Genomic DNA, 18,202 nt, shown 5'->3' with positions numbered 1-18,202 from the left:
GAGACAAAAGCTTTTGACAGCAGCAACAGTCAATAAAGACTTTGCCACTGTTCAGCAGCTGAACTGTTTGAACAAGTTCCACCTGCTCTGATGGTCAATTACCTGAATTGTTCCATTCACTATCATGGAAAAGTACTTGAATTGTTCTATCTGCTATGATGGTTAGTTACCTGAACTGTTCCATCTGTCATGATTGTCAAGTCAAAAGTTCCATCTACCATGGTGCTCATGTGTCTGCAGGTCTATGACTTGTGAACTGTAATAGTCCGGAGGATAAAATGGACTTTGTATTCTACAGTTGTTTGATTTCTACAGCGTTGCAATTGCTGTGCTACAGCTGCGATTTGAGCATTAGATGGCTAAGACTCTGCTGTCCAGATATGGAGGACTTTGTCAAGCTTCTATCTCTTGGAAAGGAATTTCTGATGTTCATATCTGCTCCTGTGCTTTCAAATTCTTGAAAGGAAAAGTTTGGTGTTTTTTTGTCAGTCCAACATGTAGTTTTTTTTTTAATGTCTTAATGGCACCATGCTCCGGTGGGGTGCATCATCCAAGAGGGCAAGAGTGGTCAGATGTAAGTCACCAGACAAGGACTGACAGAGGCACCAGAACATCCCCCCAATGGGACCAAAGATGGCATGGTGCCCAGCCTCTCATCCTGGAAGTCATTCTTTCTTTTGGTCTGACATATGCTTTTGTAAGTAAAAAAGTATTTGGTTATGTGAGAACATTTTTTGGCTTATCTATTTATTTTTGGTATATTCATTTCTGATTGTTTATAGATTTACTAGAAAGTCCTTTGTCTATCATGCCCCCTGAGAAAGATCTAGAATATGGAATGATTGAAACACGTTGGGGTTTTTTTTCTCTCTTTTCTGTGTCGTTTCATATTTTTGTTTTCCTGTAAGAATTCTGTCAGAGCAATATTCTTTTTAGAAATCATGTATTTAACATTACAATAGAAATGTGTATGTAATAAAGTTGATCATCTTTTTTAACAAAATGTCTTTTTCAATATACGTATGATCCTATTGCAGCATTAAAGTCCCACTGGGGGTTCTTTGGATAAACTGATGACATGTTGCCTTTATGTACAGCTGGAGGCATTACTGTATATTTGTGAGCCAGGGGGTGGAGTGATTGGGAAATTGCAAATTACACATTTCCTTATTAATGTTGGCCTCACAAATGTTTAAGAATGCCTCCAAGCCTTGGGTAAAGGGCTACACAAGGACAAGGTCTGATTACCTTAAATACCAAAAGGTAATGTGACTATTTGGACAAGCTAGCTCACTCTCTTTTCCTAATAAGGTCATTATGTTGTTTGCATAGGGTGGGTGGGTTGTAGATTGCTTACACAAAAGTCCAGTATATACAACACAGCTAGATTGGAAATATTGTCTCGTGTAAGAGCTGCAGTATGCATGCTTCTGTGGTCACCTGTGTGCCAGGCCATATAATGGATGGACCCATGACGGAAACAGCAGCTTTAGTTAAGTATTCGTGTTATAATTTATCTTTATCTGTCATTACTTGTAATAAATGTTACACTTATAAGCATTTGTGTGATCTCTCTTTGCATATATCGAATACAACCCAAAAACATACCAAAACATGCATACAATGCATGAAGGCAAAAAACTTTGAGCCTTTACAACCACAATAAGTCAATAAATCTGTAGATTTGTTTTTTTTTTTTTTCACTAAATGCCATCTTCAAGAATATGAATGTTTTATTGAATAAAGCCATTTATAGAGCTGCCATAAAATTGGAGTAAATCTCAAAACCCCAGCACAGCAATGACATGCATCAGCAATGCTAGAACGTACCTGACAGTTCCTCTTTTCTTCTTCTATTCTTTCAAGGACCTGTTCTTTCTTACTGTTAATCTGCTGTATTTCTTGAAGAACATGCGACACACGCCCAACCATAGCCTGTCTCTTTTCTTGAATGCGACTACAATTCCTGTGTAAAAAGAGACAAACAGGTCCAATATAGGCATTTCTATACAAGTGCAGACTATATTAAAGCTGAACTCCAGGAAACAGCTAAAACCAAAAAATAAATACTTTTATGCATGTCAAAATAAAGTGCAACCTGTTACAAGAATATACATCAAATAAACATGTGCTATAAAAGGGAAACACATCCTAGTGCATAAATAAACTATATACTACTCCTCTATACCAGAGGAGATTTGCATTTCTAAGTGCATGTTCTTCCAGGTATTGACTGTATTTCTGCATATCAGTGCAATCTTTTATCCTCCACAATCAAGAACTCAAATGGTACATTGTTTCCAATTACTTCAAAGTGATTTGTGAAATTGCATTCACAGAGAGGAACATTAAGATACAACCACTGTGTGGCACTACTAAACACCCCACCTGTCATTCTCAAGGAGAAATCTACTAACATAGGGCCACCCTAAGACCCAACCAGTGAAGGTAGCCATGGTAACAAATATATAACATGGAGGTATAAAGGAATGGCAAAAATGTTGAAGGTAAGGTATAGTAGTATATAAATCTCCAATATTATAGGCAATACAAAAAACAAAACACCCCCCCCCCCCCAAAAAAAAAACTTTAAAAATTAGGAAAATATGAAATACGCCTATGTCTGTTGTTGTTACCCCTTGTTGAGAGAAGCCTCTTTACATAGCTCAATAACTCAAGCTTAAAAAGTTGCACATACAAGCGCACAAGTCTAAGTAGTGACTCAATCCCTCCATCTATACATTGGGGGAAATAGTTATTTGATCCCCTGCAGATTTTGTAAGTTTGCCCACTTACAAATAAATGAAGGGTCTATAATTTTTATCATAGGTATTTTAAAGGATAGAGACAGAATATCAACCAAAAATTCAGATAAAACACATGATACAAATTTTATAATTTGAGTTGCAGTTCAAAATATATTTTAAATAATTTTAAAATAAATAAGTATTTGATCCCCTACCACCCAACAATAATTCTGGCTCTCACAGACTATGTGCTCATGTGGTACACAGATTGGTCATGTCAATTTAAAAAGGTGCCCCTAATGACAACTTGCTATGTGTATAAAAGACAACTGTCCACAGAATCTCTTTCTTCCATTCAAACCTCACCATTATAGGCAAGACCAAAGAACTGTCAAAGGATGTCATAAACAAGACTGTAGACCTGTACAAGCCTGTAATGAGCTACAAGACAATCAGCAAAATAACCATCAATCGTCCCCAGTCTGGAGCTCCATGCAAGATTTCACCTCATGGGGTAAGGAAGATCATGAGAAAAGTGACTGATCAGCCCAGAACTACACAGGAGGAGCTTGTGAATGATCTCAAGGCAGTTGGGACCACAGTCACCAAACAAACCATTGGTGTCACAATATACCGCCATGGATTGAAATCCTACAGCACCCGCAAGTTCCCCCTCCTCAAGAAGGCACATGTACAAACCAGTCTGAAGTTTGCCAATGAACATCTAAAATGATTCAGAAAAGGATTGAGAGAAAGTGCTGTGGTCAGATGAGACCAAAATTTAGCTCTTTGGCATTAACTTGATTCGTTGTGTTTGAAGGAAGAAAAATGCTGGCTATGACCCTAAGAACACCATCCCTACAATCAAGCACGGAGGTGTAAACATTATGCTTTGCGGCTGTTTCTCTGCTAAAGGTACAAGACGACTTTGCCGCATTGAGGGGCCAATAGACGGGGCCATGTATTGTAAAATCTTGGATGAGAACCTTCTTCCCACAGCCAGAATACTGAAGATGGGTCTTCAGTAGCATGACAATGACCCACAATTTACTGCCAAGGCAACAAAGGATTGTTTCAAGAAGAAGCACATTAGGGTCATGGAGTATCCTAGGCAGTCTCCAGACCTTAATCCTATAGAAAATTTATGGAGGGAGCTGAAACTTTGAGTTGCCAAGTGACAGCCAAGAAACCTTAAGGCTTTAAGAGAAGATCTGTAAAGAAGAGTGGATCAAAATTCCTCCTGAGATGTGTACAAACCTGGTAACCAACTACAAGAAACGTCTTAATTCTGTGCTTGCCAACAAGGGTTTCTCCACCAAGTCATGTTTTGCTTGGGGATCAAATACTTCTTTTACTCACTGAATTGCAACTCAATTTATAACATTTGTATCATGTGCTTATCATTTAAAATACACCTATGATAAAAATTACAGACCCCTCATTTCTTTGTAGGTGGGCAAACTTACAAAATCTGCAGGGGATCAAATAATTATTTTCCTCACTGTAATAAACAACAGATAACACAACTATCCCTCAACTATCCCTTTTACAAACCAGAATAAAACAGAACCCAAACCATTAGCATTTCCCTTTAAACATGACACTTCAAAAATATACTAAAACCTTTATCACTAGAGGAACAAAGGGCAGAGTCTAGCTCCCCTGTCTTCCCGATTCACAGCAGTATATGTATTAGTAATACCTAGGTGTGCTTTGAAGACAGATGAAAGCCATTAAAATGAAGATTTTAGGCTTTGTTTCCAGCTCACTGGATAAAAGCCAAACACTTACTCTAAAATTTCTTTCTTTCTCTGCTCAAAGTCCTCTTGTTTCTTTTGGTTTTTAATATCTGTTTTTGCAAGCTTCTCTTTTTTCATGAGAATAGTTCTTTTTAATTGTGCCTCTTCTGAGGTTACGGACTTCAGATCAAGGTTTTCTTTTGCATTTTGCTCTTCTTCTTGTCTAATCTGGAAAATATGAACAGTTAGCTACAAAGAAGGGGCATACAGCCAGTTTTTAAATCAACACAAATCACAAGTATACGTTACCTCTTCCCGAATCTTTTTATACATTTCCAGGTTGGCCTCAATGCTATGCAACTTCTTATTATAGGCTTGCATGTCTGGTAGCCACAAACCAGCCAGGGTCACCCATTCCCGGTAATGTTCATACTTTTCTACAGTCTCTAGCTGTAAAAAGGAAGAGAAACCTTGTTCAGAGCTTTATTGTAACATATAGTAAACATATACAGTACCCATAGGAAAAGGAAAATATAGATGGTTCTACAGTCACCGAGAATCTATCAAGATCCTGAATATACAGCAAAAACTGATTCTGTTAGCACTTTCAAATAGAAGAGATATGACAGTTTTCATGACTGTGAACTCTGACCTGAGATACCCATTAAAAAAAAAAAAAAAGCAAAAAGGACATAAATACGCATTCAAATGTGTTAAAACGCACATGTGCACAAAAAGCATACATTTTACAAGATTCAGTGTCAAAAAGCTGGCAACTCGGTGGAGTTATAGTTGCAAAATCTTTATTGGCTACTGATCAACATGTACAACATGTAACAAATGTCAATACATTTTGGCCACACTGGCCTTTCTCCTTGCTATGAGGAAGGCCATTGAAGCCGAAACACGTTAGCATTTAAAGATGCTGTACATGGTGATAAGTAGCCAATAAAGATTTTGCAATGAAGTCCAGAGAGTTGTCGGCTTTTTGACTGTGATTCTATGTTGGGGAATGGAACTTCTCAGCATCGGTCTCCAGCTTTTGAAGTTTGATTAGGCAGCTGAGCTTGGTTATGTCTTTTTCTTTATATACATTTTTCAAGGGTAGGGATAACAAAAGAAAAGGAAATATATTGGATCGCAGTCTATGGACTGTATGGGCACCATATCAAATATTATTTTCTTTAAAAATACAATTTTTATTGTTGCACGTTAAAACAGCATTAAAACTGAAATAAAAAAATATGACTCACAGTAGCCTCTTGCACCCTTTTATCGATTAGGGTGGTGGATACATAGAACAAACTAGTAGTCTTGAGATCACAGGTATAGACTTATAATCTGATTAGCTCAACATGTTTTGTGTTGTTATTCTGCTTCTTCAGGAGCAGAAGGCGCACAGATTTCGATTAATACACAACACGTCAGCAAGAGAGTACCCCGTAAGTGTAACGCCACAAGGATGGACCCAGATTCCCAAAGGATCTCATAGCATACAGATGTTCTATGGGGGGGAGAATGTAACTCCCAATCTATCCTAAGTTGCAAAAATGCTCCCTAAGGCTGGTGCTTCCTAGTTATTCACAGCAAATGCTTTACCCAGACCTCTCGGGCAAATGTTGCAAACAATAATTAACATCATTGGTAATGGTATGTAAACTTCTGGGGATCCAACACAGTAGATCTTAAGTGTGAAAGGTCAGGGTTCCACAGGGGTCTGTAACCACCCATCACTAAATTTGGGATCCCCCAACCTAGTCTGCACTAGTTTATCTTGAGGGTTAATGAGCTCTGCTTTTCCACTCAGTCTTGTCTCGTTTTTTTTCTTGTTTATATAATTAATTTTACAAGCCTAAAATGATAGAATTCAGATTGTCAAAAATTAGTCAACATTGAATTTAATAATAATAAAGTTTTCACCTTATGGATTCAATTATCCTAACTGTGCTGAGTGTAATCAGGCTTGATGCAATCTATCAAAATGATTCTAATACATTGCTAGTGGATCAGAACAGTCTTACCCTGGCTTGCTTGACTCTGTGGACATTCTCCTTCATCCTCTCTGTCTTATTTTTACGTTGTTCTGGTGATTCCACAATTTGGGATTTCATGCGATCCTGATCCTCCTTCATTGTAGCAATAGCAAGCTTTAACTGGTTCTGCGTCACAAGAAATTGTTTTAATCAATTTTAATTGCGAATTCACAGCCACACAAATGACAAAAGGGGACATTTATCAAGCAAATTAGCAACACAATTGGTTGCAAATTAGGCTGTATCTTGTTCACCAATGTCTCGGAAACAGGTTTACATATCTTTGCGTCTGTATTTCTAAGCAGCCAAGTGCGACTGTTTTCAAATTTGATACAGATTTATTACTAAAGATGAGAGAGATTTTATTCTAATAAAACAGACACATAAAGGCCAGGGTCAGGTTTCATTAACCACTTACCGTCCACCTGCCCGCAATGTACGGCGGATGGGTGGCAGCTAAAGGATCACGGATGTACCCGTGCGTTGCTGGTGTTGTACCAACACAGAGGAGCACTGTGCGCCCAAGCTGGCACGCAACCCTCCCCTACTACCCAGTTTGCTGCGTCCGCCGGACACAGCTGAATGAAGATCCCGGTGAACAAGACCTGGTGATCACAATGACAACAAAGCTGTTATGAATGAATTTGATTCATAACAGCTTTGCTTCTCTTCCTGGTGAGCTGTGATTGGCCCACAGTTCTCACATGATATATGAGGCCAATCACAGCATCCTGTACCATGTGACCAGCTGGAGCCAATCACAGATCACTGTATTTTGAGCTGTCATGAACTTAACCCATTCATGACAGTTCAAAGCAAACACTGCATTGCAGGAGCAACAACCTTTATTGCAATGCAAAGTGTGTAAAAAAAAAAAAAAAATCCCTGATCACCCCCCCAGAGTAGTACAATGTTACTTCTGGTAACATTGTACTACTCTGATGAAAGGATTTTTTTTTTTTTAAATCGTAAAAAAAAAATTTCTCTCAATATTTTTTTCTTGTAACTACTTTGGGCTTGCCCACCCACAATGTGTGGGCGAGTGGCGGCTCTCGGCAAAGCGACGTACCCTTACGTCGCTTTCTATTTCTGTGTGTGCATGCGCCTCCCCCTGCTGCCCCTATGCCGGTCCAGGGAGAGAAGAGAGAACACCGCACTAAAAGCGCTACATTTTACACACACGTTAGATTAGCACATTGAACTTTTTGACCACCCTTATTAATTCTTTGATCATCCTGTCACCCAGCCAGTGCCATTAGTAGGGTCAGTATATAGAACTTTTCACTAATCACTGTATTATTGCCATTAGGGATATCCTATAACTCCAGGGTCAGTTAGCGCACCTTTCAGCTAGCGATAGATTGCTCGCATACTACAGTATCGCACTCACGCTATACGGATCAATATATTGATTACAAACAGAACTATACTAGTGCCTCCTTAGTATCGTGCTCCCAAAAATGCAATCTTAGCAGGATCAGTCCCATTCGCTGTCAGCACTAGCGTTAAGCTGCTCCTCTGTTTTACACAGAAGATTCATATCAATTAATTGTGGGCCAAAGCAATTTATACGCACAATACATCGACGCCCACCCAAATTCAGCTCTTGTAGACAATTTACATCGAAATCTAATCGTGGTTCCTGAATTTAAAACTTTTTTGGGCCTAACCCTCAACATGGGCATTACAAAAAATTAATTAATTGCAATCCACAGACCCGATTCATCATATGCCCATGTTCTCTGATGTTATGTATAAGCCCAACATGGACCAGCAATGTACGTCACTGGACTTTGAGTGGTTATACCGGGATGATGCCTGCAGCTACAGCAGTGGGAAGGGACTCCTCCCGACCATAGAGCTGACCGGAGACCGGAATGCCTCCAGTCATCTCTATGGTCTAAGAGAACGGAAGAGACAAGCATTTCATAATTTCCGTTTCACCGGATATAAACAACACCATTTTAAAACTGGGAAAGCATCTGATCACACCAAGCTTGGTCTTCAAGGTTAGAAAAGTGGGTGGTGTTTAGCAGAAGCTTTTAATGTTGGCCCTGAAATGCCAGGATAGTAGAAGCACCCTCCAAATCACCCCTTTTTGGAAAGTGGACACTCCAAGGTATTTGCTAAGGGGCATGGTGAATATTTTGCTGTATGTGTTGCCACAAGTTTTGGAAAATGAAGAAAGAAAACAAAAATTTATTTTTTCTTTCAAAACCCTGTGACAAAAATTATATCTGCAAAATACTCACCTTGCCTCTTATCAAATTACTTGGGTTGTCTACTTTCTAAAAAAGGGGTCTTTTGGGGGGGGGGATAGGTAATGAGGAAGTGACATAAGGATATATGCCCTTTGAAAGCCTGGAGGTGGTCAAGAAATTTTTGACCTGTATGCAGCTAGGCTGCCAAAAAGTCTCTAACAAGTGACAACTTTTTGTAGAAAAAAAAAAAAAAAAGGTTTTTGTAAATTTTCCAAAAATTTGTGGCAAAAAATTAAACCTTCCATGGACTTGACATGCCTCTCAGAAAAGTCCTTAGGGTGTCTACTTCCCAAAAAGGGGTCATTTGTGGGGGTTGCACTGCTCTGGCATTTTAGCACCTCAAGAAATGTGATAGGCAGTCAGAAAGTAAAAGCTGCTCAATATATATATATGTATATATATATATATATATATATATATATATATATATATATGATTTTGTTTTACCAAAGTAATGTAGAAGAATACATTTAGACCTAAATTTATAACTAACTTTGGGTTTACTGAATATTTTTTTTTATAACCGAAAGTAGAAAATATAGTTTTCAAATTGGTCTTTTTTATTTTATATCACGAAAAAAAAAACCCATTGGCGATCAAATACCAATAATAATCTCTATTTGTGTGAAAAAAGGACATAAATTTTGCTTGGGTACAGCATCGCATGACCGTGCAATTACCAGTTGAAACAGCTCAGAGCCGAATAGCAAAAAATGGCCTGGTCATTAAGCGGGGAAAATCTTCTGCAGGGCAAATGGTAAACCACAGCCAAAGGAGGTATTTTTGACTGTTGGCCATAACCTTGTAATAAATCTGTCTTACGATCCGTCTCACTATTCCCATTTAGCATTACCTTGCTGTGCAACAGGATTGATAAATGTCCCCAATGTTTTTTAAATTGTTCAAAATTTATTTCAAACTTCCATTTGTACCTTCTGACAGTACACTTTCTTACAGGCAAGTAGGTTTCTTGAGATTTGCCAGGAGAGCATATGAAATTCCTACTGTCCTGGAAGATGGCTGTGGAAATATGGAGTTAGACCTACCACAAACCATTTCCTGGAATCTCCCACAACAGCAGTCGTTCCAAGTTCTATTTCATATACTGTTTCAGGGACACAGTATCAGAAGTAAATTTGAGAAAACTGGTTTATACTGCTGCCTGCAGGAGGAATTGGCAATAAATAAAAGATCAAAGATAAAAAAAGGTTTTCGATTTCATCAGCTAGGGACACAGGGTCATAAGTAAATCATAAGCAATTGGGACGTCCAAAAGCAGTCAAACTGACGGGCGAGCAACAGTAACAAAACACTAACGTCCACATAACAGTATAGATATTGCATAATCAATACGTACAGTTGTGTCCAAAATTATTCAACCCCCAATGCTGTAAAGGGGTTTAGGGACTATAGTGTACATTTGGAATTGTATTCAGAATCAAATCCTACAAGGACGTTGTAACTACCCAAATGCAACTAAAATGACATCAATTGTTTATGTAATACAGTAGTAAATGGTTCTTATGTGGTTTCTTCATTGCCACAATTATTCAACCCCTTAAAGACTACCACTCTGAAGAACAGAGGTTCATACAGGTGCTTTCCATCAGGTATTGAAAACACCTGTGGATGTCACCGAGCAGCAATCAAGCATAATAAGCACCAATTAGGCAGCTTTAAAATGACTGTGATACTCAGCTCCTTCTAGACATTTACTGGTGTGGTTACAAACATGGTGAAGGCAAGAGAATGGTCCAGGAAGACAAGAGAAGAGGTGATTTCTCTTCACAGGAAGGGCAATGGCTATAAGAAGATTGCAAAGATGTTAAACATACCAAGAGACACCTTAGGAAGCATCATTCGCAAATTCAAGGCAAAGGGCACTGTTGAAACGCTACCTGGTCGTGGCAGAAAGAAGATGCTGACTTCGACTGCTGTGCGCTACCTGAAGCGTAGAGTGGAGAGAAGTCCCCGTGTGACTGCTGAGGAACTGAGAAAAGATTTGTCAGATGTGGGTACAGAAGTTTCAGCCCAGACAATAAGACGCACACTGCGTAATGAAGGCCTCCGTGCCAGAACTCCCAGGCGTACCCCCTTGCTGTCTCCAAAGAATAAGAAGAGTCGACTGCAGTATGCCAAAAGCCATGTGGACAAACCACAAAAGTTGTGGGATAGTGTTCTGTGGACTGATGAAACAAAATTAGAACTGTTTGGGCCCATGGATCAACGCTATGTTTGGAGGAGGAAGAACAAGGCCTATGATGAAAAGAACACCTTGCCTACTGTGAAGCATGGTGGAGGGTCAATCATGCTTTGGGGCTGTTTTGCTTCTGCAGGTACAGGGAAGCTTCAGCGTGTGCAAGGTACCATGAATTCTCTTCAGTACCAGGAGATATTGGATGGAAACGTGATGCAGTCCGTCACACACCTGAGGCTTGGGAGACGTTGGACCTTTCAACAGGACAATGATCCCAAGCATACCTCCAAGTCCACTAGAGCATGGTTGCAGAGGAAAGGCTGGAACATTTTGGAGTGGCCATCGCAGTCACCAGACTTAAATCCGATTGAGAACCTCTGGTGGGACTTAAAGAAAGCAGTTGCAGTGCGCAAGCCTAAGAATGTGACTGAACTGGAGGCCTTTGCCCATGAAGAATGGGCGAAGATACCCGTAGATCGCTGCAAGACACTTGTGTCAAGCTATGCTTCACGTTTAAAAGCTGTTATAACTGTAAAAGGATGCTGTACTAAGTACTAAGATTGAATGTCACTTGGGGGTTGAATAAAACTGATAATGCTGTGAGCACAGAAAAGACATTTGTGGTTATTTCATTATAACTGTTATGTTATATTTGTCTGACCTACAAGTGCCTCTTTAATGTAAATGTAAGCAAGATGACTGAATGATCAAAAGCAATGTCAAACTGGCCAAAACACTCAATTTCAGTGGGGGTTGAATAATTTTGGACACAACTGTATCTAAGTGCGCCACCCACCTCCTACAAATATCAAATAACCAAGAGTTTCTGCAACCACTGTAAGAAAAATAAAGTGTTGCGCTACTCAATATTAAAACCGTAATACATAAATATGTGAATAAGAACACTTAATTCATAGAATACTCAGTGCATATATAAATAAACACTGTCCTAATGGTAAATCAAAGTCCAATTCCACATGACAGTACTCCAAATATCTTCAACAATGAATGTAAACTTTAGTGATCATGGAATAACTGAATGCATCACCAATGTGTCCCACCACCATACTTAAGGATGGCCACTCACCTGAGAACCAGGACCTATATATTGGAATATACAGGTCTCATGCACTTTGTAAATTCCCTATTAGAATCCAAGATGGCAGTAACACCTGCTGCTGTATCTTCCGCCACAGTAGTAATCACTATTCGGCAATCCACAGTGCCTTAAATCCTTCTCCTCTCAGCATCCCCATAAGGAAAGGAAGAAAGCCTCCAATAGTGTAATATTTTTTATTATAAATATTATAATTAAAATTGCCAAATGCACACTCACAAGACTAAAAAATACTCACGCATATTAAATCTACTTGGACTTCCGGTTCGTGGCTCCATACCTGGAAGTGACGTCACTAAGCTCCACCCCACATGTAACGCCACCAACCACATGGCTTCATCAAGGAAAACCTGTTGGGGATGGGGATGCTGAGAGGAGGAGAAGGATTTAAGGCACTGTGGATTGCCCAATTGTGATTACCACTGTGGCGGAAGATACAGCAGAAGGTGTTACTGCCATCTTGAGTCCTAATAGGGAATTTATCAAGTGCAGGAGACCTGTATATTCCAGTATATAGGTCCTGGTTCTCAGGTGAGTGGCCATCCTTAAGTATGGTGGTGGGACACGTTTGTAAAGTTCAGTGATGATGGAATAAGTGAATGCATCACCTTCATTGTTGAAGATATTTGGAGAACTGCAACATGTGGACATGGACTTTGATTTACCATTAGGACAGTGTTCATTTATATGATTTATATATGCACTGAGTATTCTATGAATTAAGTGTTATTTTTCACATATTTATGTATTAAGGTTTTAATATTTAGTAGCGCAACACTTTCATTATTTATTTTTCTTTTGGGTGCGGGATCACTTACAGTGGTTGCAGAAACTCTTGGTCATTTGATATTTGTAGGAGGTGGATGGCGCACTTAAGATACGTACTGATTATGCACCACTTTCAGTATTGAAACTGCGGACTGCCTACAGCACCTTATGGTCGAAGCTTGCATCAACTAAAACATGAACATCTGCCTGGAAAAAAACTTAGAACGTATAAACGCAAGACCAGGTAGTGGCTTTGGAAATCTGAGAAACATCTGCCTGATGCTGAAAGGCCCAAGAAGCACTTACTGATCTAGTGGCTTGTCCCTTTACAGAATGCCTATAGGCTTGTGTAATGATTGCTAACAGACACAGAGAAATGGGGGAATGAGAAGCAGGTTGTTCCTCAGGGACCCTCAGGAATGACAAAAAGTGAGTCAGTCCTTCTGAGAGAAGATTTCACCACAAGATAAACATGAACTGCTTTCACCACATCCAAACAATCAAGAGATCTTTTTGGGGTATTTTGAGGTCGGACAGGTTGTTTCACCAGGTGAAAGGTAGAAACCACCATAGGGAGGAAAAATGCTCTAGGCCTGAAGACAAACTAATCTTTGTGCAGAAAAAAAAAAAAGGTTCTTTACAAGAAAGGACAGCTAACTCAGAAGCATGTCTAGAAGAGGTGATGTCAACTCTCACACACAAAGTTGCCTTCCTAATTGCCAAGGGAACATCCTTGATATGTTCAAAGGACATCCTTTTAAAGAACCGAAAGAACCAGGTTGAAATCCAACTGAGTCACTGGAGGCTGTTTAGGTCAGAATATATGAGTGACACCTTGTACAAAGGCTTTTACTAAGGCATGCGGCCTTTGGAACAGGATTGGAAGACTTGTGATTTATCCTTTGATGGTTGATCCAGATCGAACAGCAGAAAAGTGAGAAGCTGTAGAGGCCTGTGTGACTGCTCACTTTGCGTCTTAGAGCAACTGAGGAAATGCATATAAGCACACCAAAAAAGGACCTTGAATACTCAAAAACAGTTGTTAAAAGCAGGCCAGAGGTGACTAAATCAATGCTGGCAGCAGCAAGGACAAACCGAACTTTGTGATACTTGAAAGTAGAGCAATGATGGAAAGCTATCTCAAATTTAAAAAACAGACAGAGATCGTGTTGTGTCCATGCAACATCGCAGTTAGTAATGCAGCACTTCTTTCTCCAGTGCTTTTACCCTTTCTGAGGAGCACAGGGAAAAACAATTGTGGAAGAAAAATTAAAAGTGCACCATGAACAGAGAGGGCTCTGTCATAGTTCTGTGATAAACAAGCATAATACTAAGGTACCAGAGAGCGCCATATGCAGAACTCAGAGATCAAATGCCACACTCCAAAGTTTTCAACTTACATAGGTAAATTCCAAAGGAAAAGGTCACACCAGAGAATGTGCCACAGCCCGGAACCTAGGAAGTGCAGCTAACAAACCAGTACACTTGGTGCCCATGTAGTATAACAAGTTGAACTCAGTGTCAAAGGTCACATTACAGGCAAGCCCCTCTCAATTCAACTGGGTCTGGGAACGGCCTCAAAGGCGGTGCCAAGGATTAACCTATCTGGATAGCAGCACAGCAGAATGAAGAGTTGGCTGAAGGAAAGCTCTTGTTGAAAAAAATAAAACATCTATTACAAATGATCAACTTTTCCTGGCTTTTACCTGGCTGGTTATCTGTTTTGCTGCCAGTGTTCAATTTCTCCTGTAGGCATCAGTATAACAAAATGTCTCAGATTTACTCCTGATCATGCATGCCTTAACCACTAAATACCAGGCACTTTTACCTCCTTCCTGCCCAGGCCAATTTTCAGATTTCAGCGCTCTCACACTTTGAATGACAATTGCGCGGTCATGCAACACTGTGTCCAAACTAAACTTTTATCATTTTGTTCACACAACTAGTGCTTTCTTTTGGTGGTATTTAATCACCACTGCGGTTTTTATTTTGTGCTAAAATTAACAAAAAAAAGACTGAAAATTTTGAAAGAAAAAAAAACATGTTTTTCTTTGTTTCTGTTATAAAAGTTTGCAAATAAATAATTGTTCTTCATAAATTTAGGCCAAGATGTATTCTGCTACATGTCTTTGGTGAAAATAACCCAAATCAGTATTTATTATTTAGTCTGTAGTAAAGTTATAGAGTTCACAAGCTATGGGATATATCTGAAAATTGATCAATCCTGAAGTACTGACAGCCAATCTAATTTCTTGAGACCCAAAAATGTCAGAACAGTACAGATATCCCCCAAATGACCCCTTTTTGCAAAGTAGACAGTCTGACGTACTTCATAAGAGGCATGGCAAGTCTTTTGAAGTTGTGATTTTTTTGTCATAATTTTTCAGAAAATGAAGAAATGAAAAACATTTTTTCACAATTTTTTTTTTTGCATACCGTCACCAGTGCAGTACAGCATCAGCATATAACTGGCGTGGCAGTGATCAGGGACACTGACTGGTGACAGTCCAAAAAAAAAAAAAAGATTTTTTAAATTTTTTATTACTTTTTTTTCTCTTTAAGATTTTCTTTTCATATTTCACTATGACCAAAGTAGTATAATGTTACCATAGTAACATTGCACTACTTTGGGGAAGTGATCATTATTTTTATTTTTTTTTACACAATTTGATTATAGCAAATAATTTCTTTCCTGTAAGCAAGCATTTAACTTAATGAAATCGATTCATTCAGGTTTTTCCTTTTTTTTGTGATTAGCCACAGCTAATCAAATGACACAGATGGGCTGTAACTGGCCCAGCCTGTGCATGTGATCGCTGTGACCATTAACAGCTAGACACACTTGTATACAATGGATGGCATGAAAGGAAGCCATTCATTTTATACAACTGTCATGTGACCTGCTGTGATTGGTCACAGAAGGTCACATGGTACTGGCAGCAGGACCGGTACACAGATCTGTCATCGGCCATGTCCAAAGTACACGGCCGGTGACAGATCTCACCATAGCGCAGGCCTGCGGGCATGCGCAAAGGGCGATCCGGGAAGGACGCCATATGGCGTCCTCCAGGAGGGACGAAGCGTTCACCCGGCCGCCATTGGGCCATAGGCTGGGTGGCAACTGGTTAATGAATGATAAAAAATTACCTATTGAGCTGAAAACAAATGCACTCTGCTCCAAATATGCAGCTGTGTGTTGCTAACACACAGGAATTTGTGGACTGAAATTAAACAAATATATGTCTTTTGTTAAACAAATGAATCCTTCCTCTCTTCATCTCAACAACATAAATATTATAATTGTCAATGTAGTCCAGGTTAAGGGCTAGGAGAGCTAATTCGATTTCTTGAGATAACACAGGACCACTCAGAATTTATGACACAATCAACAGGTATTATTTTGCACTTCTTGAACAGATATAACAAAAAAAAAAGCTATCAAATGTATCTTTAACAGACCAAATGCAGATCCAGCATTATAAGCTTAGCAAAACATTAAAACAAAATCAAAAACAAAAAAACAAACAATTAAAACAGTTCAAAAACAGTGACTTGTGATATAGTGCTGACTGAATAAACTACAAGACTTACAGTGCCTTGAACAAGTATTCATACTCCTTGAAATTTTCCACATTTTGTCATGTTACAACCAAAAACGTAAATTTATTTTATTGGGCTTTTACGTGATAGACCAACACAAAGTGTGAAGTGGAAGGAAAATTATAAATGGTTTTCAAAAATGTTTACAAATAAATATCTGAAAAGTGTGGCATGCATTTGTATTCGGCCCACGTGAGTCAATACTTTGTAGAACCTCCTTTTGCTGCAATTACAGCTGCAAGTCCGTTTGGGGATGTTTCTACCAGCTTTGCACATCTAGAGAGTGACATTTTTGCCCATTCTGCTTTACAAAATAGCTCAAGCTCTGTCAGATTGGATGGAGGGTGTCTGTGAACAGCAATTTTCAAGTCTAGCCACAGATTCTCAATTTGTTTCAAGCCTGGACTTTGACTGAGCCATTCTAACACATGAATATGCTTTGATCTAAACCATTCTATTGTAGCTCTGGCTGTATGTTTAGGGTCGTTGTCCAGCTGAAAGGTGAACCTCCACCCAAGTCTCATGTCTTTTGCAGACTCCAGCAGGTTTTCTTTTTGCCCTGTAATTGGCTCCATCCATCTTCCCATCAACTCTGACCAGCTTCCCTGTCCCTGCTGAAGAAAAGCATCCCCGCAACATGATGCTGCCACCGCCATGTTTCACAGTGGGGATGGTGTGTTCAGGGTGATGTGCAGTGTTAGTTTTCAGCCACACATAGCATTTTTCCTTTTAAGCCAAAAAGTTCAATTTTGATCTCATCTGACCAGAGCACCTTCTTCCACATGTTTGCTGTGCCCCCCACATGGCTTCTCACAAACTGCCAGATTTGTGGAGTGCACGACTTATAGTTATCCTGTGGATAGATTCTCCCACCTGAGCTGTGGATCTTTGCAGCTCCTCTAGAATTACCATGGACCTCTTGACTGCCTCTTTGATTAATGCTCTCCTTGCCCAGCCTGCCAGTTTAGCGGAACGGCTCCATCTTGGTAGTATTGCAGTTGTGCCATGCTCTTTCCATTTTCAGATGATGGGTTGAACAGTGCTCCATGAGATGTTCAAAGCTTGGGTTATTTTTTTTATAACCTAAACCTGCTTCTTCACAACTTTATCCCTGATCTGTCTGGTGTGTCCTTGGCCTTCATGATGCTGTTTGTTCACTAATATTCTCTAACAAACCTCTGAGGGCTTCACAGAACAGCTGTATTTATACTGAGATTAAATTACACACAGGTGGACTCTATTTACTAATTAGGTGACTTCTGAAGGCAATTGGTTCCACTAGATTTTAGTTAGGGGTATCAGAGTAAAGGGGGCTGAATACAAATGCACGCCACACTTTTCAGATATTTGTAAAAAAAGTTTGAAAAGCAATTATCAATTTTCCTTCCTCTTCACAATTATATGCCACTTTGTGTTGCTCTATCACATAAAATACATTTCTGGTTGTAACATGACCAAATGTGGAAAATGTTAAGGGGCATAAATACTTTTTCAAGGCACTGTATCTTGGAAACAAGTTGAATATCGCCCTAACAGATGGCCATGAACAAGGGTAACTTGAGACGAGCCAAAATATTGATGTTAAAATACATGGCCAAGAGCACATTACAGGACAAAGGCAGATCTGTTCTGATGGAACAGCTGGTGGCAGTACAAGGCATCATAGCAATTGAAGTGATTGTAAAAGAAAAAAAAAAAAAACCAAACAAAGCCAAAAAAACAAAACATGTTTATACTTGC

General features: G+C 39.3%; 1 protein-coding gene across 1 annotated transcript in view; it reads right to left on the bottom strand.

Moving 5' to 3' along the window:
- The window catches only part of NUF2 (NUF2 component of NDC80 kinetochore complex), a 52,527-nt gene that overhangs the window by 9,462 nt on the left and 24,863 nt on the right, over positions 1 to 18,202 (bottom strand). Inside the window, exons 10-13 of the mRNA XM_089671572.1 lie at positions 6,508 to 6,645; positions 4,796 to 4,936; positions 4,539 to 4,714; positions 1,831 to 1,966 (exon numbers count right to left, since the gene is read on the bottom strand). Coding sequence (XP_089527698.1) covers positions 1,831 to 1,966; positions 4,539 to 4,714; positions 4,796 to 4,936; positions 6,508 to 6,645 — 591 coding nt within the window. The remainder of the gene's footprint in view (positions 1 to 1,830; positions 1,967 to 4,538; positions 4,715 to 4,795; positions 4,937 to 6,507; positions 6,646 to 18,202) is intronic.

The sequence above is a fragment of the Staurois parvus genome, unplaced genomic scaffold, assembly GCF_062004578.1.
Source record: "Staurois parvus isolate SC_StPar_1 unplaced genomic scaffold, SC_StPar_1.0 ptg000106l, whole genome shotgun sequence".
Classification (NCBI taxonomy): domain Eukaryota; kingdom Metazoa; phylum Chordata; class Amphibia; order Anura; family Ranidae; genus Staurois; species Staurois parvus.
Note: the sequence above shows the minus strand (reverse complement) of the source record. Positions and strands in the feature narration are given on the sequence as shown.